Here is a 26854-nt window from a genome sequence, read left to right as displayed (position 1 = left end):
ACGCGAGTGAAGCCGCGGGCTAAAGCTAGGTATTTTATATATAAAGATTACTAACTAACACCCCTGGACAATTCACATAACATCATCTAGTCCCAATATAAGCAGAGCTTGTGTTATGGGTACGAGAGAACTGATATAAATACTTAAATATAATTTATTTTCACAAATACATACATATTACACATAGAAAACACCCAGACCGATACAATCATGATTATGAATGTTTGTGCCTACCCGCGAGCAATGTGGAACCCGCGTGCACCGAAAGTTAAGCGGTGTGTTAAACCACTAGATCACTGAGACGATCTTCATTTATTACAATGTTATTAAAGTAATTGATAGTTTAATTAATTTAGGTTTCATTACCTGTCGACATTACTACAAACGCAAAAACATACTCAAGCTTTGGCTGTACTAAATTGTATTTTATTAAAACAAAATCTTACCTGATCTGGTGGTGCCTTGAACAGTATTTTCATCAGGACTTCCACTCTAGAAGGTTCCAACAGAACATCTTTATATATCGAGTCCAGTAACCTTTCTAGAGACGATATAGCCTCGGCAGAGTCTATTTCTATAGTTCTCTGTGTTAAGAGATTTAGTAGAGTATCTGTGGCTAGCTCTGACCAGCGGTAATAACTTTCTGGGTGCTCTTGTGAGAGAGATAGCACGCACGATACTAAGTCTAGTACCTGAGCAAGAAAGAGACAGATATATAACCAAAAACAATATAATTTGTATAATTTGACACTGCATTTGTTTTTAAAATAACTGCAAACATAGAAATAAAATTGGAGTGTCTGTTTGTTTGTTTGTTTAATATTGAAACAATCGTTTTTTATTGCATGCATATGAAAATAAATAGGGTACATATACCAAAAAATCACTTTTTAAATTTTTGTCTGTCGGTATGTGTGTTCTGGCTAATCTCTGAAATGGCTGAACCGATTTTAATGGAACTTTTTTTGGCAGGTAGCTGATGTAATAAGGAGTAACTTAGGCTACTTTTATTTTAGAAAAATAAAGTTAAATTCCACGCGGACGAAGTCGCGGGATCAGCTAATTAATATTATAGTTTATGAGTATGGGTGGATATTTATTTGTTACTCTTTCACGCAAAAACTACTGAACGGATTTTGATGAAACTTTACAGTAATATAGCTAATACATCAGAATAACATATAGGCTATACATTTCACGTGAGTGAAACTGCAGGCACAGCTAAGTGTCTAAAATGTCCTCCATGAATAAATGACTTTTCATTTCATTTGTATATATCATCGTAATCATGAAGTACCAACCCTATACATTATTTATATTATTAACCAAGTCTTAACACGAATAATTTTATGGCAAATAAAGGTTTAATGAACGTATTTAACGTACGAAACGTCGAGAGAGGTAAATATCTATATAAATAATGTATATTAAACACGAAAGTTTAAAAATACCAACCTTATGCTGGTGCATAGTCTTCTGCAACATGTAGAATAGAACTTCTCTGGTTGCTTGCGCCTCCTGCTGTTGTGTTCTGCCCAACACGCTGGTACCTAATCCGGGAAGAGTGCATTAATAATGAAACTGGATTTACACAACGCCATCTATTCTCAAGCTAAGCAGCTGTATTAGACAGCTAATAGAATACTTAGATACATTTTATTTTGTAAATACATACATAATATAGATAGAAAACACTTAGACCGATACAAACAATCATACTTATAAATGCAAATGTTTGTGCCGTCTGAGGAATCGAACCTGCGACCATCGGAAGTAAACTGGTGTGCTAAACCAGTAGACCACCGAGGCCGTCAAATGTGGGCAATTTCAAGTATATTCTGCCCAACACACTGGTACCTAAACAGAGCAGAGTGCATTAATAGTAAAACGAGATAATTTACACAGCGCCATCTATTTTCAAGCTACAGAAAAATTGTGTTATGTGTACTAGACTACTGACAGAAATACTGTATAGAAATAATGTATTTAAACATTTTTACATACAAAATTTATCTAGATAATGTGGGCATGTTTTTTTATAGATGTTAATGGAATGGTACACCCGACTGTGCTAACGGATTTCGCTGGCGGGGCACCAGTGGAGGATGATAAGATGAGCATGAGATCCGGTCAGTTAGCCGATCAGGACAAATTCACAAGGAATGTATCACGATGGTTTCAGGGGGAACCGCGTGTACATCAACCTAACATGGTACATTTCTAGCTGGGATGTTCAAATGTCAGGTTCACCACAACATCGACACTGGACATTACCTCTGACTACTCCATCTGCGAATAGTCGTGATGATATATCTGTTTTTGTTTTATTTGACTTACTTCCCATACTGCTGAACACCTTTACGGCCACGGGTTCCAGTCCGGCGATGCACTCCAAATGGGCACCAGAAGCCATAAGTCCATCACACAATTGAATTAGCTGAAATATTTAATATATTTATACAAATAAATAAAATTTATGTGTCTGTTTGTAATTTTAAATTAACAGCTTTCAGTATATGCATCTGACTGTATGCACGATACTAAAAAAAATAGGCTAAGGTAACCTATTACTATCAATTGGGCCGTATGCTGGATTGCCACGATCTTGGTATAAATAAAAAAAATATAGAGAGAAAGAGAAAATACTCTTATGCCGAGTACCATGATAAAGAAATTACGGGCACAGCTAATACAAAAATATTGCTTTTTTTACAACCAATTATTTATAGATTTACTTTTAAAGAAAAACAATATTTATATATATATACTAGCTGTCCCGGCAAACGTTGTTTTGCGTTAAAATAAAAAAAAAAAAATAGGAGTGGACTACCCCTAACATTTAGGTGGATGAAAAATAGATGTTGGCCGATTCCCAGACCTACTCAATACGCTCACAAAATTTCATGAGAATCGGTCAAGCCGTTTCGGAGGAGTATGGGAACGAAAACTGTGACACGAGAATTTTATATATAAGATAATAATGTGAGATAAAAACATAAATAATGTCAAAATTACTAGAAGATTACTACAGGCGAAAAAAAATTCATTTGGTTAGCAATAATCACCAAACTATTCCTACCTTAGGAATCTCTATAATTTGCTTGGTATGATGTTTCGATGATGACAATTGTACCAAAAACAGAAGTATATTGTACACCAAGTCGCAGCAGTTCCTGCAAATATAAATAAATAATAATAATACAAAAGACTGTAAAATATATTTATTTTATTTGTTTATTAATGTACAAATACACAAAGGTGTATATGACGGACTTAACTTAGCTGAACCGGACTGGTTTATTCCGGTTTAACTAACTGTCTGTATTACTTTTCTACAAACTCAAATAGATTTTTTTTAATACAAATAAAATACCTTGGTGACATCCTTTTGGCCAATGTCTTATCATTATCACCTGTATGTGTATCCCTATTATGTTTTAATTTTTACTTTTATTTTATCTACTTATTGTACATTACCTATAATACTCTAATTATACATTAATAATTATACTACTGATTCTTATTACTTATTCTTTTCAGGAGTCCTGTCGCAAAAACATATATAAGCTGATTGATAATAAGCTGAAAAGAACAGATACTTTGCTCTTAGCCTAAAAGCCGAGAAGTTATACTTACCTAGGACAATTCACACAGCGCCATCTAGCAAACCTCAATCTAAGCAAACTTTTATATGTACTTACTAAGCAACTGATAGAAATATAATTGCATTTTTTTGTAAACACATACATAAAATATACAGATTAATACAATCACATTTATGAATGTTTGTATTCAGCAAGGAATCGAACCAATCAACAATCACAAGTAACGCGGTGTGGCCCGCTAGACCACCGGGACGTAACGTGATTCCGTTCTTTTTACATTGAAAATTGTATTACATGTCTAATTTAACTTTTTGTATTACATCATTCGATCTTAATACTTTCATTTTACAGTCGAAAATAGCATAAACTTACGGTATCTCATGTTGTTCCACTAAGTCCAGTTGCTTCATCAGAAACCCGATGAACACCTGATCATTGTCCAACATACAATAGTTGACTCTTAAAGTGAGGAGTTGGTTCAGTAAGCAGAGTACCTTGGATTGTAGTGGTATGTCGTTTTGCATTGTATAGCTCTGTAAATAAAGTTCAAATTGCAATGTATAAAAATTAATCTAATAAAAGAAATTAAATATAACATTTATGAATCATATTTCAATAACTTTTAGTCAAATTTATATTATCTGTTTTTTAATAACCTTTATATAGTCACAATACAAAATAAATTTATTAAAAATTTCAAAGAATTTATCTGCGAGAACTTCTAGAGCTCCAAGATTCAAGATTGGTAAATAGAGGTGTTTATATTTAGCTCGTGGCCACGGCTAGTCCAACTTAGACGTACCATACCAACGTAACCAACCTAAGGTAAATATCTTTATTAACCATAAAATTCTTCGTGTTAAAACCCGTTTAATAATATTAATAATAACCTATCGTACGCTCTTTGAGTAGGACATAGGATACTTTACAATATACATATATTCTGTACACAATAACAATACTTAACGTATGATCTACAATAAAGTTATTCGAACTAATAAGTCTGTTTTTTAATCTTTAATAAACCTACTGTTATTAGTACCTTAGGCTCATTAAATTTGTAATAATGCGTTATAAATAAATACCCACTCATTATTTCTGAGTAACCTAAAAAAATGGATAATTAAATTTCCAGTACTGCCACAAACCTGTGGCGTCAACATTTTCGCCATCTGTTAAGGTTGGCAACACTGGAGCGAGACACAATACGTGAGAGAAAGATATTGCATCATCCCGACGTACGCGCATTGTATTTTTTGTATCACGCGGCTATGAAAAGTATACAGACATAAAGACAATATACATTTAAATTGTGTGTCATTCAACCCATGCATCGATCACACAAACTTATTTACAAAAGCTGGCAACATATGTAATGTCAAATTAGTCTTCAGTATTAAAAAACAGGCCATAGATTAAATATTTTTTTCTAACATAACTTAGGTATAAAAATCTCACCTTCAGAGCTTGTATAACAACAGGTTCAAACAACCTTATATACCTCTCCAACTCCTTCTTATTCGTACTCCATTTTCTATCCATTTTATTTTTAGAGAAATTCTCCATAGCTATCAACAATTGCCGTTCTTCCATCATTCTTGGATTCTTGCTGTCCAGAGCCAATTTCTGACTAGCATTAGAACTGCCACTACTCCTTCTAGACCCTTTATCTGTATTTAGTGAATTAATCAACATTACATCATGGAAGAAGCTATTTTTGTCTTTTGCCTCATTTTTATCGTTTATACTCATAAAATCTGAGTATTGACTTATCATGTTGGTACCAAATAGACATTTTAATAATTGTGTTACACAGTATACTGTAGTGTCAGGTCTGAGAGGCATTAGTACTTTGAGGTAGTACAATATTTCTTCTGTGACTGGTCCAAATTCCTTCTCGGTGGCCAGTTCTAATTGAATTGCTAACGTATTGAGCACAGTTGATAGAAAATCGTGAAACATACTGTTCCGTGGATCTAAGTTTATCTGTGAAAGATTTTTTCTAATATAAACCATCATGAATACAAATTAGTGCACCGTGCGAGGAATAGTCCCTATGACCCTTAGAAACTAATGTGTTGTGCTAAACTGCTAAATCACCGAAGCTGTGAGAAATGCATCTTTATATAAAAACTCTCAGATTATTTTTTTGTTTGATATCATTCAATTCCCTCGGAGAATCCATCAGTAGTATAAATTGTCACACAAAGATATTTAATAATTTTTAAATTAAAAATTCATATTTGAACTCACTACCTATTTCAATGTAAATCAATGTAGTAAACACCAGAACCATGACGGAATATTTCGTTTCCATGCATATTTATTCCAAAATTTTAATAGCGAACCTTTCGTACATCATCAGTGTAATTCTTATTTAAGAAATTAATAGTTTAAAATCGTTTACAAATAATTTCTTTTTATAAAGTCTAGGTAATATTACCTTATGATTAGAATACGTAGCGCGCAGTGTCTCGTAAAATCTCATATAAAACGGCTCAGTATAAAAGTGACCCGCAAAATTGGCTTTCAAACTCGTCGCTGGAACTGGCACCTTCTTTCTTAATGACCCTTTATCGTCCGTGACTTCTGAGGCGTTACTCGCCTTTCGCGGCGTCGAATCTGAAACGATCGATAATAATAATAAACTTCGGCAATTTAAGTAATTAATACGATACCGCTAGTGTGTACCTTACTTACCTTGAGTCTTCCTCCTTACTGGACTCCCGGGTAAGGCGATTCCACCCTTATTCAAATGTACATTGGGATTAACTTCCTCTATCAAATGCACCAATACGTTAAGCATCTTCAATGTCACTTGTAGGAATTTCTCTGCGAGGTTGCCGACTTTCTCGCTCTCTAAGTGTTGCCATCTCTGTCTAGCGTTTGAGGAATCACGTTCAAATATATCACGATTGGACGTCTTGTGTTTCATTAAATTGTGGATTTCCACTGTAATGATATCAACCAATAATTAGAATGATTTATCTATAGATATAAATAAAATTGGAGTGTCTGTTTGTAATATTGAAATAACCGTTTTTTACTACATGTATATGAATATATATACGGTACATATACCAAAATATCATTTTTTATAATTTATGTCTGTCTGTCGGTCTGTTTGTTCCGGCTAATCTCTGAAATGGCAGGACAGATTTTGACGGGACATTTTTTGGCAGGTAGCTGATGTAATAAGGAGTAACTTAGGCTACTTTTATTTTATAAAAATAAAGATATATTCCACGCGGACGAAGTCGCGGGAACAGCTAGTCTTATTATTATATAAAAATTCTTGTGCCACAATGTTAGTTACAATACATAGTTAATACAATCAATACGCTAATCGAATGACGTTATAGTCACAGACCGCCCGGCTCTTATCGGAAATGTACGGTACTCCTTATATTATTAGATTTTTTTTTATTATATAATTTTACGGCCCTGGAAATTAGCTTACAGCCAAAAATTATTAGAAATACGTACCTGGGTACACCAAAGCACACAAGTCGAGCAATACAGTCCTGACCACAACAGTTCCGTTGCAATAATCGAGACTGTCCAAACAGTAGCTGAGTATACCTTGTTCGGTGTACGCGTCTATGTGTTTCCATGGTGACCATCTCTTGCATATCGCTTGGAGAGTTTCGAGAAGACCTTGCTGTTGATTATAAGTAGGTATAAATCTGAATAGTTGTGTTACATCAAATAGATATACTTTTAAAAAAGTTTTATTTACACTAAAAATATAGATATATTTTTTGTGAGTTTGTATGTATGTAAAAAGTTACTCCAGCACCACTGAAGCAATTTCATTCGTTATCTAAATATGTATAACTCAAAGGTGACTGACTGACTGACATAGTGATCTATCGACGCACAAACCACTGGACGGATCGGGCTGAAATTTGGCATGCAGGTAGATGTTATGACGTAGGCATCCGCTAAGAAAGGATTTTGATTAATTTACCCCCAAGGGGATAAAATAGGGGATGAAAGTTTGTATGAAACTTTGTCAATTTTAAACCGATCGGGCTAAGACTTTTCAGGCATAAAGTATTACTAATTACTATAACGTAGTACGTAATATTATAACTACTATGACGTAGGCATCCCCTAAGAAAGGATGTTGATAAATTCCACCCCTAAGGGAATAAATTAACGCGAGCGAAGCCGCGGGTAAGAGCTAGTTTAATTATAAAATGTGACATTGACTCCTCGAAGCTGGCGAGATTGGCAGACAATTGAATTGATTGGAGAGCTGTAGTTAAATCTAGATTACAAGATCATCATTGTAGTCAGCTTGATGTAAGATACGATTTAATGAAAGCCCGTCCACCAGCGGATATATTACATTTATTATAGTAATATCCCGACATTTCCAAAATGTGAGCAATTTCTATAAATAAGTTGGATCCTTGAAGAGGTAGCCGTATCCGGAACGTAGGCATACTTCTCTACATAGTATACAACGAAGTCGCCGTTGTCTGTTTGGTTATATCTTTTAAATTACGGACCAGATTTTCATGCAGTTTTCAGCAATAGATAGAGTGGTTCAATATGAAGGTTTATATGTATAATACATGCGTGTTATAGAACAAGGTGAACAATTCAAAGATTTGTAACGCAAGTGCGAAGCCGGTGCATTTTATACTTATTATATAAAATTTACATTAAGTTTATACTTACAGTATAAAATTTACAAGATGACGACAGAGTCCTCGCCAGCAAGTCAGCTATTACAATCCTGAGGCTATCCTCATTGGTGATCACGTCGCCACACCTCAGCTGGTCCGGCAGATCGCTATAAAAGTACATATCACGCACTAGATCCAAGGACAGTTTGTTCTTGTCAAATATAAACTTCTGGCTGTGTTCCTTAGCCATATCTGTGACCATTGTGATAGGAGTGGAACGTTTTGGCGGATAAATTTTTGGTATTATTCTGTAACAAAAATATTTAAATTAGTCCTATCCTAGATTTTTTCTCCATGTATTTTTTATTCAATATCGCACCAATAGTGTATAAAAAGCGAACTTCAATATCATACAGCATTTTGTACCAGCTATTTATTTGATCTAGGTTCAAAGAGTTCTCTATGGTCATACCTTTTTTTGCCAAATATAGGCATAGGCATGCCAAAATAGGCATGCCAAATCATATTAAAAAAAAATATTTTGGCAATGCCTATTTTTATTTATTGTAATTGGTCGATTTTCCGTAGTATAAAAACACTCCGATCAATAAAAACACTATTACATTTCATGCTCATGAATACAAATGTTTGCACCGTGCGAGGAATCGAACCCGCGACCATCGGAATTAAAGCGGTGTCGTATCAAGGTCTAAAGAGTATGGTGGAAGATCATAGAAAGTGGCAGGACCTCCACCAAGAGCGTCGATCTTAAATTTTTGAATGGTTAACCGCATTGTGACCGTCATTAGTGTTACATACATTAAGTAAGTATTGTTAGGTAGATTCAATTTTGCCTCAATTCTCTAAGATCTGTGCCGTTTACGCAGTCTGTTAATTGCTCTGTGAGCTATACTTACTCAACTATACTATGCGCCGCTGCTTTCCTCACTTTCTGGTCCTGATCGGCTAACAATCGCATTAGCGTGTCCATAATAGTCTTACTCCTTACGTGATATCCTGAGTACAATATGTATAATCTGAAAATAGATTTAAATAAATAATTATACACCTGATCCAAAATCAGTTAGGTCTTATAGGTCTTTCGGAGATTAGTGTATACATTTGTATACACTAATCTCCGAATAATCTTTCTATTCTATTCTGTGTATTTACACAGAATAGAATAGAAAATCATTTATTCAAATAAACTTAATTTAAACACTTTTGAATAGTCGTAGTTATCATTTTTTTAATCTACCGCTCATTCGGAAAGCTGTCTCATCACGTGAAGAACGAGCAAGAATAGAATAGAATAAGTGGGAAGAACCGGATGATGATGATGATAACGACGATGATGGTGTTGACGATGATGATGATGATGATGACGATGATGATGATGATGATGACGATGATGATGAAGATGATGATTTTAACTAACCTCTGATAAGGCAGCTTCTCATACAACTTGCACAGGTTAACTCTGCACAACCAGTAGCCGTTACTCTCGACCGTGATCAGAGAGTTCAATGCGTCGATCATCAGAGACCAGTGTATACTTGCACACAGAGCGGCCGCCATGTTGGTCAAAGCCGAAAGAGTGTGGTTAACTGTCGAATGAATATCGTCTGTAAGACCCTGGAATAAAGTTGCAATTTGAAATAATTAAATTAAATGTAGAGCGATGGTTATCCTCACCACTGTAGTGTTATATATGATGTTATGAGGTGGCGCTATTTAATTTATTTGTTTAATATAGTATCTAAGTAGTGAGTATACCGGTAAAATAATTGTTATTAGCTACTCGCCCCGGCTTCGCACGGGTGTACATGTATTATATATATAAATCTTCCTCTTGAATCACTCTATCTATTAAAAAATTTAAAAAAGTCAATCGATGTTACTAAGTATTGTATAAGTAAGTTTATTATATAGTGTGCTACAAAGCTTATTAGTAATGCGGAGTCGTAATGCGAACTGTTTTACACTGAACTTAAATCTATGTTAGTGGAGATGTAGAGAAATGGAAGGGTCTCAAGCATTGTCAGAAATATTACAAGTGTTCTTCAATACAATACTAATAATACAATACAATAACCATTTTTTAACATACTGTGAAAGTTTGTGTAAACTTACAAGTGGCTGAAATGAGTAAGGCTGAGGTACGACACAGGCAATCTTTTACAGTCTACCTCTGGTAGTTTAGTAAATTATAATAGATAGATATATAGATAAAATCTTTAATAATAATAATAATAACATTGAATTACCTTCAATACTATTCCAACCAACTTCTCAGTGCTGATATTATTGCTTACATCCTTGGGTAACACAATGAAATTCCTCCATCTATGATAATCACCGTGCGATAGTTCTAACGCTGCACTCAAATACTTCCCGATACAGACCCGCACTAAACCCCTAATTTGGGGATCATTATGACCCTCCAGTAACACAAAAACATCAGACATGTGTTGAAAAATGAAGTCTTTCTCCACAATTTCCTCAACTTTCAACCCTTTATCATCCTCCTTGGCCACTTTAGCAAACGTCCGTCTCAATGGCCTCTTCGGCCTATCTTCTTTCTTTTCTAAATCTTTCAATGCATCTAAGTTATCAAGATTAGTTGGTGATTCACCGAAATGATCAAACTTCATATCTAAATCAACACTTGATGATAAGACATCACCACTACTGGACATTGGGTACCAAGTACTACCAGTTAGGTTAGAATTAGTTGTAAAGTTGCTATTAGTCATATTAGGGTTGGTGCTATCTATGCTCATACCCATATCGCTTTTGCCATATTTGCTATCGAGAATTGCGCTTGGCACATCCTTAGTTGAGCTCTTTTGCTCACTGTCTATGGATTTTTCTAGAGATTTACTATCTTTTTTGTATATTTGCTGAGAATTGGATGTTTGCTGGCTATCCGTACTTCTGTTTAGGAAGTCTTGGCTCATGGAATCACTTGAGGAGTCCTGATAGCAAACATTTCGTTCTAAAATGAAATCATTTATATGTTCTTGGTGCATATCTGTGCCCTCTGAAGAACCTGAAATTAATTTAAGACATTTTTAATAATAAGTTTTTTTATTTATGGTCACAATCAGAATGTAGATTTAACTGAGAATAAAAGTTGGTTAATGCTATTTTCAAACAAAACTATATTTATTTATTTAAACTTTAATGCACAAATACAATATATAAATGTACATATGGTCCACTTAACACCTAAGGGCGTTCTCTACCAATCAACCCTAAGGCAAACAGATTAGTAAGCGGCGCATTATAGTTTAGAAACATTCCGACGTGGTAACTTATCGTCATTATTCATACACATAATACCCAATTTACTATTTAATTTAAAACTATACATGATAATTATTTTATTTGAATACAAACTATAGAATCTAAAATCGTAAAAATTTAAACATTAGTTTTTAGGTAATATAAAGAAACTGGAAACATAAATTAAGAAAAAATATCCGAACTCTATTCATTGCCTGATGACGCCTGCGAAGGCGAAACTCGTGTCGCAGTATGATATAGACTCAATAACAGTCGGATTTTGATCACCAATAGAAAACGTAACGATTCCAGTAGCGGTGGTCAGTTTTCCACACTGATTATTTTTGGTTTTACACATGCTAAAATAATATAAATCAAATAATTAAATAACTGGACTTCTGCAAAATAACATCTAATGTTTCAATGCTTTATAATACTCACCTGATATGTTGTGTTGATGATTCTTCATGTCTGCATCTTTGTCCAAGTACATAGTAACAACCTGAGGATACAGATGCAGGATCTCTGATAAACAGCTGAGCGCTGATGCCTTTACAGACACCCTCACTGTTCTGTAAGGGAAGGGGACTATTAGTAAGGTGGACTTATAATCCAATTGCTAGCAATGTTGACCTCCATGTGGTTCCTTCTGGAAACCATCGTGATAAATTCATGGTGAATTTGTCACCTTGACTTTTTCCAACTGACCTGACCTCATGCTCATCTTATATCATCCTCCACTGTTACCTCGCTAGCGTATACCGTCAGCGCAGACGGGTGCACCATTACATTATCATTAATAAAAAAACTATTCTCTTAAAATGAGACAGGCGTCCCTATCCTACGCCAAGTGGAACACGAACTGCATATTTCGCTTGACGGCATCTCGAAAGGAATCAGTCCATCGTGCAGGTCTCCTACCTCTGCCCCTTCTTCCGTCCACGTGGCTTACTAATATATATTTTTCTAAATTATCTGGTTTCCGACGGTCCAAATGGCCGGACAAAGTTAGCAGACGCCGAAAGCACACAGTAGAGAGACGGGTGGTACATAAGTAGATTGTGTATCTCTAGATACCTGTCGTGAATAAGCTCTCCCTTGTTGCCAGTCAATAAGTACTTTGAAGCGAGCAGCCTTGCGCAGTACTTCAGTGGGATATCCTCATCCGTGGAAGAACCAATGTTTACCTGCAAGTTAATAACAATAATAATTTCAGGACAATTCACATAGCGCCATCTAGACTCAAGTTAAGCTAGCTAAACCTTGTGTTATGGGTACTATATAACTGATACAAATACATAGATTTTTTTTCGTGTATACACACATACTATACATAGGAAACTTCCAGGCCGATACAAACAATCATACTCAAGAATACAAATGTTTGTGCCGTACGAGAAATCGAACCCGCGACCATCAGAAGTAAGGCGGTGTGCTAAACCGCTAGACCACCGAGGCTGTCAAAATATATAAATAAGTTAATATTTTCTTTATAACATACTAGCTTTATCCTGCGGCATTAATTCGATAAAATATACACAATTCGATAAGTTAAAAAAATACATATATAAGATATTATCTAAATTTGCCGCAATTGATCACAATAAAAAAAAGAATATCATACCTTGAACCCGTGTTCCTGGGGCTGATCGACTTGATCATAATCCTTGTCTTCGCTCTCCTCGTACTCTTGGAGTTTTTCTGATATTTCTTTGGACAGCTCCTCTGTATTTTGCATCTGTACATCGGGTTCACTTGTTGGAGATTCTGGTGTCTAGAAAAACGAGTATATATATGTACTATCTGTGCCTGATATTTCACCCGCATTAAATTTCAATATAAAATATAGCTTATGAGTTATTCTGATGTATAAGCTATATTACTGTAAAGTTTCATCAAAATCCGCGTAGTAGTTTTTGCGTGAAAGAGTAACAAACATCCATACTTACAAACTTTCGCGTTTCTAATATTATTATTATATATATATATAAACACCTCTTTGGGCACTTTGTTGATCACGCCACAACCTAAACACTTGCCGATTCCACCTTTTGCACTGAATAACTTGACTCCTATCGCGTATATCTCAGGCGGTATGGCAACGTCGCATTCTATTTTGCGATGTGGCCATATATATTCGTCGATAGTACGATATACTCGACACATTTTTTACTAATAATTCGTGCATGACTGGCTCCGAACGGCTAAATTTTTGGTATACACAAAGACTTTTTGGCTCTGAATATATTTCAAAAATCAATTAATTATGTTGATCACTTTATATACTCGTCCTTACTGCGATACTTATTTTCATCCGAATATATATAGATACCGTAACGGTCTATCAATTATGAATTTATTAATTTACTAATGTAGATATTTTATATTCGCAATGCTCCATACATAGTAACTCCACCGTTGCAGGGGGAGCACCGTACACCGCACCCCGCGCACACAAACAAATTAGATATTTTTTGAATACACAAAGACTTTTTGGCTCCGTATATATATTTCAAAAATCAATTAATTGTATTGATCACTTTATATACTGGTCCTTACTGCGATACTTATTTTAATCCGAATATATATATAGATACCGTAACGGTCTATCAATTACGAATTTATTAATTTACTAATCTAGATATTTTATATTCGCAATGCTCCATACATGCAAGCTCCAGCAACGGTGGAGGCAGGGGGGAGCACCGTACACCGCACCCCGCGCACACAAACAAATTAGAATAAATTAAATTTATAAGATTATTTATGTATTTCGACTGCCTCGGTGGTCACACCGCTTTACATCCGATGGTCGCGGGTTCGATTTCTCGCACGGTGCAAACATATGTACTCATCGGTCATCGATTGATTTCATCGGTCTGGGTGTTTTATATGTATATTATATATGTATTTACAAGATAAAAATATCTATTTATATCAGTTCAGTATCAGTCTGTGTTAATTGTCCAGCGCTATTTATTATATTTTTATAAACGGTTATCTTTTTCCATCGCACCGCTCGCTATCGACAGTGAATTCATAGAAATGTCACTCTAAAAACAAAAATAGTTTTGTATTTCAAATACTAAATGCAAAATAGGTATTTTCAAAATACTTTTTCAAAATAAAGTACCTTTTGAATTTTTGTCCAAACCTCAGATATTTTATTTATTTTACATAGGTATATCAATCATTACATAGTGTAGTATAAAACAAAGTCGATGTCGCATCTAACAGTACATAAATAAAGAAAGAAGACTTTTTGGCTCTGATACCGTAACGGTCTATCAATTATGAATTTATTATACCTAATCTAGATATTTTATATTCGCAATGCTACATACATTGTAATATCCGCCTCCATTCATTGTAACGGTGGAGGGATTAAATAGTTGAATAAAACTGAATAAGCAGTTGCTCCTGTATGCTGTTCATTTTTTCACTCGTTTTGGCGCCAAGAGAGGGTCACATAGTCGTTGTCAAGTTAAGAACTTATAATTTAATTTTGATGACAATAGATACAAGTAAAAAGTAGGTATTATATTAATGTACGTAAGTACTGTACTTAAAAATATTTATTCTTTATTGTACATTTGAAAAACTTAACACTTAAGGACTTGTACATATACACGTACATACTGCCATTTTCTCTTAAAGACATCCAGAGAAGCACTATTTATCAAATACGCGGGGTGCACCGACCTTTGACCTTATAACAGCTGATTCGCGCGTAACGAATTACATTGCTACTTACATTACTATTTTATAGTGGATATTTCACTATAAAATATTATTATTTCTTTAGATTATGACATAATATCGGAAACTCGATAAAAAAAATTCCCGTAAAATGTAAAAGATAAAAAATGGTTATTGTTGGTTATCCTTGAGAGATAGACATATACCATCACGGACTTTTTTGTTGACCTTATTTTGATACATCTCAAAGCACTAGACAATACGCATTTTCATTAAACAGTATTGTATTTTTTTTATTTATTTAACTTTAATGCACAAAAAAATTTGTACATGTGGCGGACTTAATATCTTGCCGCGTTATTTACCAGGCAACCATGAGTGGTGCAGCGAAAGATTATTGGCGGTGCACTAATATAAATAAGAAATGTCAAAAAAAGATATATAAATACAAAGCAAAATATACATTTCTATAAAAAAATAACAATATACATACATAAATATATAACCCATAAATGTATAAATAATGATCCGATAATCAAATTATAAGTACAGTCTCAAATTGAAAGTAAGAAAAACAGAAAATATAGAGAGAACTATAGGGATATAACAGAAATTGCGGGAACATTATTTAAATTTGTAACTTTTTTACTGTCCTTCTCCATTTTTCACATCTTTCTGTTATATCCCTATAGTTCTCTCTATATTTTCTGTTTTTCTTACTTTCAATTTGAGACTGTACTTATAATTTGATTATCAGATCATTATGTATTTATTAGATATTAACTATTATATTATGCATAAAAAATATTTGTAATAATAAAGAAAATACATTTAAAATATTTTACTTGTTGTATTAGTTATTTATAAGATCTTACTATAATTGTTAGCTGCTTTACAATTTAGAAAGTACAATAGGTAATGTAAATTAAAATTAATTGAATACTTAACAACGTTTTGTTCGATTAAATTCATTTAATTATTAAAATAGTTAATTTAAAATTAGAATAAAGACAAAAAAAAAAATAACAAAAAAAAATCGGTGGCGGGAATCGAACCTTGAGCGTCCGTTTGGTAAGTTGATTTGAAATTCAAAGGCTTATTTCTTCGAAATTACTGGTCATTTTGAAATAATACTTAGGGTTCGCATACCCTTATCGGATACTACTACTACACGGAGTTTCGTCAAAATAAAATATCTAGGTTAGGTATAATAAATTCATAATTAATAGACCGTTACGGTATCTGTATATATTCGGATCAAAACAAGTACTATGAAATAAGAACGAGTATATAAATTGATTAACACAAGTAATTGATTTTTGAAATATATTCAGAGCCAAAAAGTCTTGTTTCTTTATTTATGTACTTGTTAGATGCGACAGCGACTTTGTTTTATACTATACTATGTAATGATTGATATACCTAAAATAAATAAAATATCTGAGGTTTGGACAAAAACTCAAAGGGTAATTTATTTTGAAAAAGTATTTTGAAAATACCTATTTTGCTTTTAGTGTTATAGTACTTTAACTGTTATGTTTTAAGTAACAATGTTTAATTATAATTAATACTACTGCACCAACACTCCGATCGTGCAAAAAAATTTGCTGTTTCATTATTTTTTAGTTCAATTAGTGGTCTACCTAAGTCCTGGGCTAAGGGGGGAGAGTCATGACGCCCCCATGACTCCCATGACCTCCATGACGCTCCCCCCTGGATCCGCCGTTGCGTCTTCTCTTTATTCGCTCAGTAACTTTGTTACAAAAGAAAAGATTCCCGTCCAAAAAATAATAAGTATTGAGGTTTGATCTGGAGTCACGTTACTCCAGACTGATTTCTATAAATATTTAGATTAGATAGACTATTATTCTTGAAATACTAGCTAGACATTATTAAGTTACTGTAGCCATAATGTAGTAGCCTAAACGTGCCAATGAGGAAGCCCTTGGCAAATGCTGCACCCTGATTGGCCCGTTTGAATTGGATCAAGAACTGCTCGTATGCCAAAAAGGTGGATTTGTATAAAATCGTGTATAAATCGCTTAATTATTATTATTACTCGTCGTGACAGTTGTGGCTCAAAACGGATCAACATTTATATATGGTCACCTGGCATTAGATCAACAAAAGGCCTCCGGATCAACAAGTGAAAAAGGATCAACAAAAAACTACCTATACGGCACGTCTGAGCCACAAAGTGCCCAAGGGGATATTTATATATATATATATATATATATATATATATATATAATATATAATAAATATAATAATAGTTAATAATTTAATAATAAGTTAATAGTTTAATAAGTACGTACGTAATATTATCACATGGTAACAGCACGTATTATGGCAAAAATAAACATCGGCTGATTTGAAAAGATTTATTATAGTAATAATAGTAATCTCAGGACAATTCACACAGCTTCATCTAGACCCAAGTTAAGCTAGCTGAAGATTATGTTATGGGTACTAGACAACTGATATAAATACAAAGATTTTTTTCGTAAATACATATATATTATCTATACATAGAAAACACCCAGACCGTTACAAACAATCCTACTCACGAATACAAATGTTTGCAGCGTGCGAGGAATCGAACCCTCGACCACCAAGCAGGAATCAAAGCAGTGTGCTAGCTAAATCGCTAGACTACCGACAACTAGCTGTACCGCGTGGAATTTAACTTCTTATATTTTAGAAAAATAAAGTTAAATTCCACACGGACGAAATCCCGTGTACAGCTAGTCATCAATAAAAAAACACGTAGGTATCTCTAATATATTATACAGTAGCTGTTCCCGCGACTTCGTCCACGTGGTTTTTAACTTTATTTTTCTAAAATAAAAGTAGCCTAAGTTACTAGGTAGTAGCCTTATTACATCAGCTACCTGCCAAAAAAAGTCCCGTCAAAATCGGTCCAGCCATTTCAGAGATTAGCCGGAACAAACAGACAGACGGACAAAAATTGTAAAATATGTTATTTTGGTGTATTATGTACCGTATTTATATTCATATGCAAGTAGTAAAAAACGGTTATTTCAATATTACAAACAACAGGCTTCAACATTCTCAAGTACCACAAAAAAGATGTTTTTATTAAAAACAAGCTGTTCCCGCGACTTCGTCCGCGTGGAATTAAACTTTATTTTTCTAAAATAAAAGTAACCTAAGTTACTCCTTATAAATCAGCTACCTGCCAAAAAGAAGTACCGTCAAAATCGGTCCAGCCATTTCAGAGATTAGCCGGAACAAACAGACCGACAGACAGACAGACTAAAATTATAAAAATTGTTATTTTGGTATATGTACCTTATATATATTCATATGCATGTAGTAAAAAACGGTTATTTCAATATTACAAACAGACACTCCAATTTTATTTGTATGTATAGATGTATAGATTATTATTTATTTATTTATTTATTCATCCAAAATAATACAAATTGTGTAGGATAACGTAATAGTAACATTACAGTAAAATTTTGTCAACAACATAATAGCAACTTAAATATTAAATCTCGGTATATCTGTCTGTCTGTCGGTCTGTTTGTTCCGGCTAATCTCTGAAATGGCTGGACCGATTTTGACGGTACTTCTTTTTGGCAGGTAGCTGATTTATAAGGAGTAACTTAGGTTACTTTTATTTTAGAAAAATAAAGTTTAATTCCACGCGGACGAAGTCGCGGGAACAGCTTGTTTTTAATAAAAACATCTTTTTTGTGGTACTTGAGAATGTTGAAGCCTGTTGTTTGTAATATTGAAATAACCGTTTTTTACTACTTGCATATGAATATAAATACGGTACATACACCAAAATAACATATTTTACAATTTTTGTCCGTCTGTCTGTTTGTTCCGGCTAATCTCTGAAATGGCTGGACCGATTTTGACGGGACTTTTTTTGGCAGGTAGCTGATGTAATAAGGCTACTACCTAGTAACTTAGGCTACTTTTATTTTAGAAAAATAAAGTTAAAAACCACGTGGACGAAGTCGCGGGAACAGCTACTGTATAATATATTAGAGATACCTACGTGTTTTTTTATTGATGACTAGCTGTACACGGGATTTCGTCCGTGTGGAATTTAACTTTATTTTTCTAAAATATAAGGAGTTAAATTCCACGCGGTACAGCTAGTTGTCGGTAGTCTAGCGATTTAGCTAGCACACTGCTTTGATTCCTGCTTGGTGGTCGAGGGTTCGATTCCTCCCACGCTGCAAACATTTGTATTCATGAGTATGATTGTTTGTAACGGTCTGGGTGTTTTCTATGTATAGATAATATATATGTATTTACGAAAAAAAATCTTTGTATTTATATCAGTTGTCTAGTACCCATAACATAATCTTCAGCTAGCTTAACTTGGGTCTAGATGAAGCTGTGTGAATTGTCCTGAGATTACTATTATTACTATAATAAATCTTTTCAAATCAGCCGATGTTTATTTTTGCCATAATACGTGCTGTTACCATGTGATAATATTACGTACGTACTTATTAAACTATTAACTTATTATTAAATTATTAACTATTTATACTGTTTTAAATGTGATGCGTTCATTATTTATATTTCCTTTGAATTAAAGACAAATGTATATATATATATATATATATACATTTATATAAACTTGCACACTTAGTTGATCCAGCCACGATCCGTAGATATTGCTGATTCCACTGTCTCTCTCTTTCTATCACTATCTTTGTATTCTAATATGCGATGTTGCCGTTCCGGCATGGTCTCGGCCGGAACGGCAACATCGCATATGTTGCGCGTTGTTGCCAAATGTATTCGTCGATAGTAGTAGATACCTATACGCGATATATATTTTTTCAACAATTTCCTGCAATAGTGAATCCGTATCGGCAATTTTTTTTAAATGCACAAAGATTTTTTGGCTCTGAATATATTTAAAAATCATTTACTTGTGTGTTGATGAATTTATATACTAGTACATGAAGTACCTAATACTTGTTTTGATTTGAATAGGTAGCGATATTATGAATTTATTATACGTAATCTAAAGATTTTGACGAAATAAAAGTAATTAGTTATCTGTTAACCTTGACTTCATGCTGGCACCAGTATTATCAGATGATGAACATACTCTTCGAAAACTTACAGCAGAAATATCGTGTTTGGACTCATTAGATAGGTCTCGATGAATAGAGTTTAAAAAACTTAAAATAAATGGTAAATTAGAAATAATGTATAAATACCCCTTACGTAAAATTCAACCACTTTAAACTTAATAATAATAATAATTAGGAAAAGAGAAAAGCTATACATGTACTGAAAGTAATTGATGTCTTCCACACAATATTTTCACTATTAAATAACTCTGTTTGTTCAGTAAAAGTGTAAATACACTGGTAACCTTTAATCATATTTTATATGCAAACATTACATATACAAACCCTAAAGTTTTATTTCAGAATAGCCAGTAGTTTTGAAGAAATAAGTCTTTGAAATTGTACGTGTAACTTATATATATACTAGTTTTTTCACCATAACAAACAACACCAATATGGCCTAGTTAGTAGTTTACCTGTGTACCAATTAATAATAATAGTAATCTCAGGACAATTCACACAGCTTCATCTAGACCCAAGTTAAGCTAGCTGAAGATTATGTTATGGGTACTAGACAACTGATATAAATACAAAGATTTTTTTTCGTAAATACATATATATTATCTATACATAGAAAACACCCAGACCGTTACAAACAATCATACTCATGAATACAAATGTTTGCAGCGTGCGAGGAATCGAACCCTCGACCACCAAGCAGGAATCAAAGCAGTGTGCTAGCTAAATCGCTAGACTACCGACAACTAGCTGTACCGCGTGGAATTTAACTTCTTATATTTTAGAAAAATAAAGTTAAATTCCACACGGACGAAATCCCGTGTACAGCTAGTCATCAATAAAAAAACACGTAGGTATCTCTAATATATTATACAGTAGCTGTTCCCGCGACTTCGTCCACGTGGTTTTTAACTTTATTTTTCTAAAATAAAAGTAGCCTAAGTTACTAGGTAGTAGCCTTATTACATCAGCTACCTGCCAAAAAAAGTCCCGTCAAAATCGGTCCAGCCATTTCAGAGATTAGCCGGAACAAACAGACAGACGGACAAAAATTGTAAAATATGTTATTTTGGTGTATGTACCGTATTTATATTCATATGCAAGTAGTAAAAAACGGTTATTTCAATATTACAAACAACAGGCTTCAACATTCTCAAGTACCACAAAAAAGATGTTTTTATTAAAAACAAGCTGTTCCCGCGACTTCGTCCGCGTGGAATTAAACTTTATTTTTCTAAAATAAAAGTAACCTAAGTTACTCCTTATAAATCAGCTACCTGCCAAAAAGAAGTACCGTCAAAATCGGTCCAGCCATTTCAGAGATTAGCCGGAACAAACAGACCGACAGACAGACAGACTAAAATTATAAAAATTGTTATTTTGGTATATGTACCTTATATATATTCATATGCATGTAGTAAAAAACGGTTATTTCAATATTACAAACAGACACTCCAATTTTATTTGTATGTATAGATGTATAGATTATTATTTATTTATTTATTTATTCATCCAAAATAATACAAATTGTGTAGGATAACGTAATAGTAACATTACAGTAAAATTTTGTCAACAACATAATAGCAACTTAAATATTAAATCTCGGTATATCTATAGACTAGTTGGCCCCAGCGACTTCGTCCGCGTGAAATTTTATTTTATTTTTCTAAAATAACAGTAGCGTAAGTTACTCCTTATTACATCAGCTACTTGCCAAAAAAAGTCCCGTCAAAATCGGTCCAGCTATTTCAGAGATTAGCCGGAACAAACAGACAGACAGACAGACAAAACTTGTAAAATATGTTATTTTGGTGTATGTACCGGATTTATATTCATATGCAAGTAGTAAAAACGGTTATTTCAATATTACAAACAGACACTCCAATTTTATTTACATGTATAGATGTATAGATTAAAAAAAAAGTAACAGTCATAAGGCTAGTCGTATGCCTAATATATATAATAATGTAATAAATTCATTTAAACAGAAATTGCGGGAATATTATTTAAATTTGTAACTTTTTTACTGTCCTTCTCCTTTTTTAACATCTTTCTGTTATATCCCTATAGTTCTCTCTATATTTTCTGTTTTTCTTACTTTCAATTTGAGACTGTACTTATAATTTGATTATCGGGTCATTATGTATTTATTTATACATTTATGGGTTATATATTTATGTATGTATATTGTTATTTTTTTATAGAAATGTATATTTTGCTTTGTATTTATATATCTTTTTTTGACATTTCTTATTTATATTAGTGCACCGCCAATAATCTTTCGCTGCACCACTCATGGTTGCCTGGTAAATAACGCGGCAAGATATTAAGTCCGCCACATGTACAAATTTTTTTGTGCATTAAAGTTAAATAAATAAAAAAAATACAATACTGTTTAATGAAAATGCGTATTGTCTAGTGCTTTGAGATGTATCAAAATAAGGTCAACAAAAAAGTCCGTGATGGTATATGTCTATCTCTCAAGGATAACCAACAATAACCATTTTTTATCTTTTACATTTTACGGGAATTTTTTTTATCGTATGTTTCCCTTAAAATCATGTAAACTATGCTATTATGTCATAATCTAAAGAAATAATAATATTTTATAGTGAAATATCCACTATAAAATAGTAATGTAAGTAGCAATGTAATTCGTTACGCGCGAATCAGCTGTTATAAGGTCAAAGGTCGGTGCACCCCGCGTATTTGATAAATAGTGCTTCTCTGGATGTCTTTAAGAGAAAATGGCAGTATGTACGTGTATATGTACAAGTCCTTAAGTGTTAAGTTTTTCAAATGTACAATAAAGAATAAATATTTTTAAGTACAGTACTTACGTACATTAATATAATACCTACTTTTTACTTGTATCTATTGTCATCAAAATTAAATTATAAGTTCTTAACTTGACCACGACTATGTGACCCTCTCTTGGCGCCAAAACGAGTGAAAAAATGAACAGCATACGACGACGACGCATACCTATAGAGTGGAGCAACTGCTTATTCAGTTTTATTCAACTATTTAGTCCCTCCACCGTTACAATGAATGGAGGCGGATATTACAATGTATGTAGCATTGCGAATATAAAATATCTAGATTAGGTATAATAAATTCATAATTGATAGACCGTTACGGTATCAGAGCCAAAAAGTCTTCTTTCTTTATTTATGTACTGTTAGATGCGACATCGACTTTGTTTTATACTACACTATGTAATGATTGATATACCTATGTAAAATAAATAAAATATCTGAGGTTTGGACAAAAATTCAAAAGGTACTTTATTTTGAAAAAGTATTTTGAAAATACCTATTTTGCATTTAGTATTTGAAATACAAAACTATTTTTGTTTTTAGAGTGACATTTCTATGAATTCACTGTCGATAGCGAGCGGTGCGATGGAAAAAGATAACCGTTTATAAAAATATAATAAATAGCGCTGGACAATTAACACAGACTGATACTGAACTGATATAAATAGATATTTTTATCTTGTAAATACATATATAATATACATATAAAACACCCAGACCGATGAAATCAATCGATGACCGATGAGTACATATGTTTGCACCGTGCGAGAAATCGAACCCGCGACCATCGGATGTAAAGCGGTGTGACCACCGAGGCAGTCGAAATACATAAATAATCTTATGAATTTAATTTATTCTAATTTGTTTGTGTGCGCGGGGTGCGGTGTACGGTGCTCCCCCCTGCCTCCACCGTTGCTGGAGCTTGCATGTATGGAGCATTGCGAATATAAAATATCTAGATTAGTAAATTAATAAATTCATAATTGATAGACCGTTACGGTATCTATATATATTCGGATTAAAATAAGTATCGCAGTAAGGACCAGTATATAAAGTGATCAACACAATTAATTGATTTTTGAAATATATATACGGAGCCAAAAAGTCTTTGTGTATTCAAAAAATATCTAATTTGTTTGTGTGCGCGGGGTGCGGTGTACGGTGCTCCCCCCTGCAACGGTGGAGTTACTATGTATAGAGCATTGCGAATATAAAATATCTACATTAGTAAATTAATAAATTCATAATTGATAGACCGTTACGGTATCTATATATATTCGGATGAAAATAAGTATCGCAGTAAGGACGAGTATATAAAGTGATCAACATAATTAATTGATTTTTGAAATATATTCAGAGCCAAAAAGTCTTTGTGTATACCAAAAATTTAGCCGTTCGGAGCCAGTCATGCACGAATTATTAGTAAAAAATGTGTCGAGTATATCGTACTATCGACGAATATATATGGCCACATCGCAAAATAGAATGCGACGTTGCCACCCCGCCTGAGATATACGCGATAGGAGTCAAGTTATTCAGTGCAAAAGGTGGAATCGGCAAGTGTTTAGGTTGTGGCGTGATCAACAAAGTGCCCAAAGAGGTGTTTATATATATATATATATATATATATATATATATATATATATATATATATAGTTTTTTTATATCATTGTAATGACAGACAATTCGACGGTTCACCAGATGCTAAATAATAACGGTCAAACGACATATGTACATACATATCTATACATATACATCACGCTTGTCTCCTATTGGGATAGGCAGAGTCTATGGAACCCCAAAAAGTTCCAATTCACGTTAAACACAATAATTTAAACAACGTTATTTAGTCTCAAACTGAGCAGAACTTGTGTTATGGGTACTGGACAACTGATATAAAACATGGATACATTTTCTTTTTTGTAAATTACTAACCAACATATTGAAACCACCCAGACCGATACAAATGATCATATTCATGATACAAATGTTTGGTCCGTGCGAGGAATCGAACCCGCGACCATCGAAAGTAAGGCGGTGTGCTAAGCCGCTAACCTAGGCTGTCATATAATAAACTATCAGACTGTCCATTTCTTTTACCACTGCAAACTTTTTTGAAACTGCAATTACCTGTATACTCAAGTCTTCGACGCTCAAGCTCGGCGTGTTAAGCTGTAAAGCGCTACCAAGCTGTAGTTCCCCAGTGAACGAGAGCTCCAGAGTATTGAGATGCTCTGATGACGGACTGGGCACGTAACGTGTTGACACCACGCTTGCTGAACCTGGCAGGTTTAACTTCATATCAAATTTAAACTTACACTCCAATATGCCCCCTCCGATCCATGCCCCGTCCAATTCAAAAGAAAAAATTATGACCACCTTAGTTGAGGTTCGAACCTCTAGCGGTGCCCTCAGACTAAAGTCGTATCCGTCAGGCGGGAGTTGACCTTTAGTCGCTCCATAAGTCCTTCCGCGTGTTTGGAATGCCATTTACACTCGCCCTCTATCGTTCGGTGAAGCTGTAAAGGCCAGCTGCGGCTAACATCATTATAGTAATCCGGTTTCAGAAAAACTCTTATATGCGTTTGCCAAAGATTGCACCCAACATGGCTCCTACGTGTGCTTACAATGATGACCGTGGCGATGATGGCTTCGTCATAGTACAGAAGTGGCACATAAAGAGGACCAAACGGAACCACTGTGGCACTCACTGGGCCCAACTTCCTGCTGCATGCTGCTACACCGACCACGGCGATGTACCAGTCCCGCCTACACTACGCCACTAAGGAGGACATTGTCGACTACATACGGACCACGGACCTGACATTGAGAGTGACGCAGCTGGAGTCGAGTCACAACGCGAGTTTCAAGGCATTTGTGGCCCGGTTTTACCAGAATGCTGCCACTTTGATGCCCCACTAACATGCTACCAACTTCATAAAGGGAGGACTACTGGCTGAAAGGGATGTATCGGCGATACCGTGGGAAATTGCCGTTGTCAGTGCCGTGACCATAGAGATATTTTAAATTTTACATATGTATGTTAGACTGTAAATAATGTTTTCAGATCTAGACAGATTTATTTGTAATTTGCTGGAATTTCGTAGGTATATGTAACAGTAGACTATTAGCAATACTTGAATAAATTATTTACAATTCTATATATGTGTGTAATGTTCGGTAAAGCTCGCTTAGTATGATGTAAATAAATAAATAAAATTCTCGTGTTATAGTTAGTTGCCATACTTCTCCGAAACTGGTTAACCGGTTTTGATAAATTTTATAAGTAAACTAGGGGGGTAAGTATTTTTTTACTGGGACAAAATACCTCAAGGTTAAGTCGGTTATGTGCACCTTTATTGATGTATCTGTGTATTATAGTTTTAAGAAATAAATAACTAGGACACTTACTGATATTCCTCTTATGACGTTTGTCGGTCTGCCTGTCATCCAAACAGACAAAATGTGGACGTTTATCCAGCAATGCCTTCCTGAAGTCGCCAGTGGCATGGGACAGCAACACAGTGAGACACTCCATCACGGTGTTTTGTGTGTTATGTTCCGAACATTGTTCTATGTAGTGTACACACAGTTGGTATAGCTGGAATACATACATTAAGTTTTTACTACGTTGGTACGTACGTACAAGCATACGGCTTATCTGATTGTAAACAATTACCATAGCCTATATATGTCTGAAACACTAGGTATTA

At 34.1% G+C, this 26854-nt stretch overlaps 1 protein-coding gene across 1 annotated transcript in view; it reads right to left on the bottom strand.

Annotated features, from left to right (window-relative positions):
- LOC131845483 (huntingtin) overlaps positions 1 to 26854 on the bottom strand; it is a 61753-nt gene that overhangs the window by 22106 nt on the left and 12793 nt on the right. The window contains exons 7-24 of the mRNA XM_059194547.1: positions 26553 to 26742; positions 25272 to 25423; positions 13155 to 13304; positions 12608 to 12717; positions 11972 to 12102; positions 10510 to 11294; positions 9681 to 9877; positions 9160 to 9279; positions 8295 to 8550; positions 7092 to 7266; positions 6306 to 6557; positions 6049 to 6227; positions 5064 to 5591; positions 3978 to 4138; positions 3080 to 3173; positions 2338 to 2437; positions 1456 to 1550; positions 447 to 692 (exon numbers count right to left, since the gene is read on the bottom strand). Of these exons, the coding sequence (XP_059050530.1) occupies positions 447 to 692; positions 1456 to 1550; positions 2338 to 2437; positions 3080 to 3173; positions 3978 to 4138; positions 5064 to 5591; positions 6049 to 6227; positions 6306 to 6557; positions 7092 to 7266; positions 8295 to 8550; positions 9160 to 9279; positions 9681 to 9877; positions 10510 to 11294; positions 11972 to 12102; positions 12608 to 12717; positions 13155 to 13304; positions 25272 to 25423; positions 26553 to 26742 (3921 nt within the window). The remainder of the gene's footprint in view (positions 1 to 446; positions 693 to 1455; positions 1551 to 2337; positions 2438 to 3079; positions 3174 to 3977; positions 4139 to 5063; positions 5592 to 6048; positions 6228 to 6305; positions 6558 to 7091; positions 7267 to 8294; positions 8551 to 9159; positions 9280 to 9680; positions 9878 to 10509; positions 11295 to 11971; positions 12103 to 12607; positions 12718 to 13154; positions 13305 to 25271; positions 25424 to 26552; positions 26743 to 26854) is intronic.

Source organism: Achroia grisella, unplaced genomic scaffold (genome assembly GCF_030625045.1).
Source record: "Achroia grisella isolate CSIRO2021 unplaced genomic scaffold, CSIRO_AGI_Agris_v1 utg474, whole genome shotgun sequence".
Classification (NCBI taxonomy): Eukaryota; Metazoa; Arthropoda; class Insecta; order Lepidoptera; family Pyralidae; genus Achroia; species Achroia grisella.
This window is presented reverse-complemented; position numbering and strand designations above follow the sequence as displayed.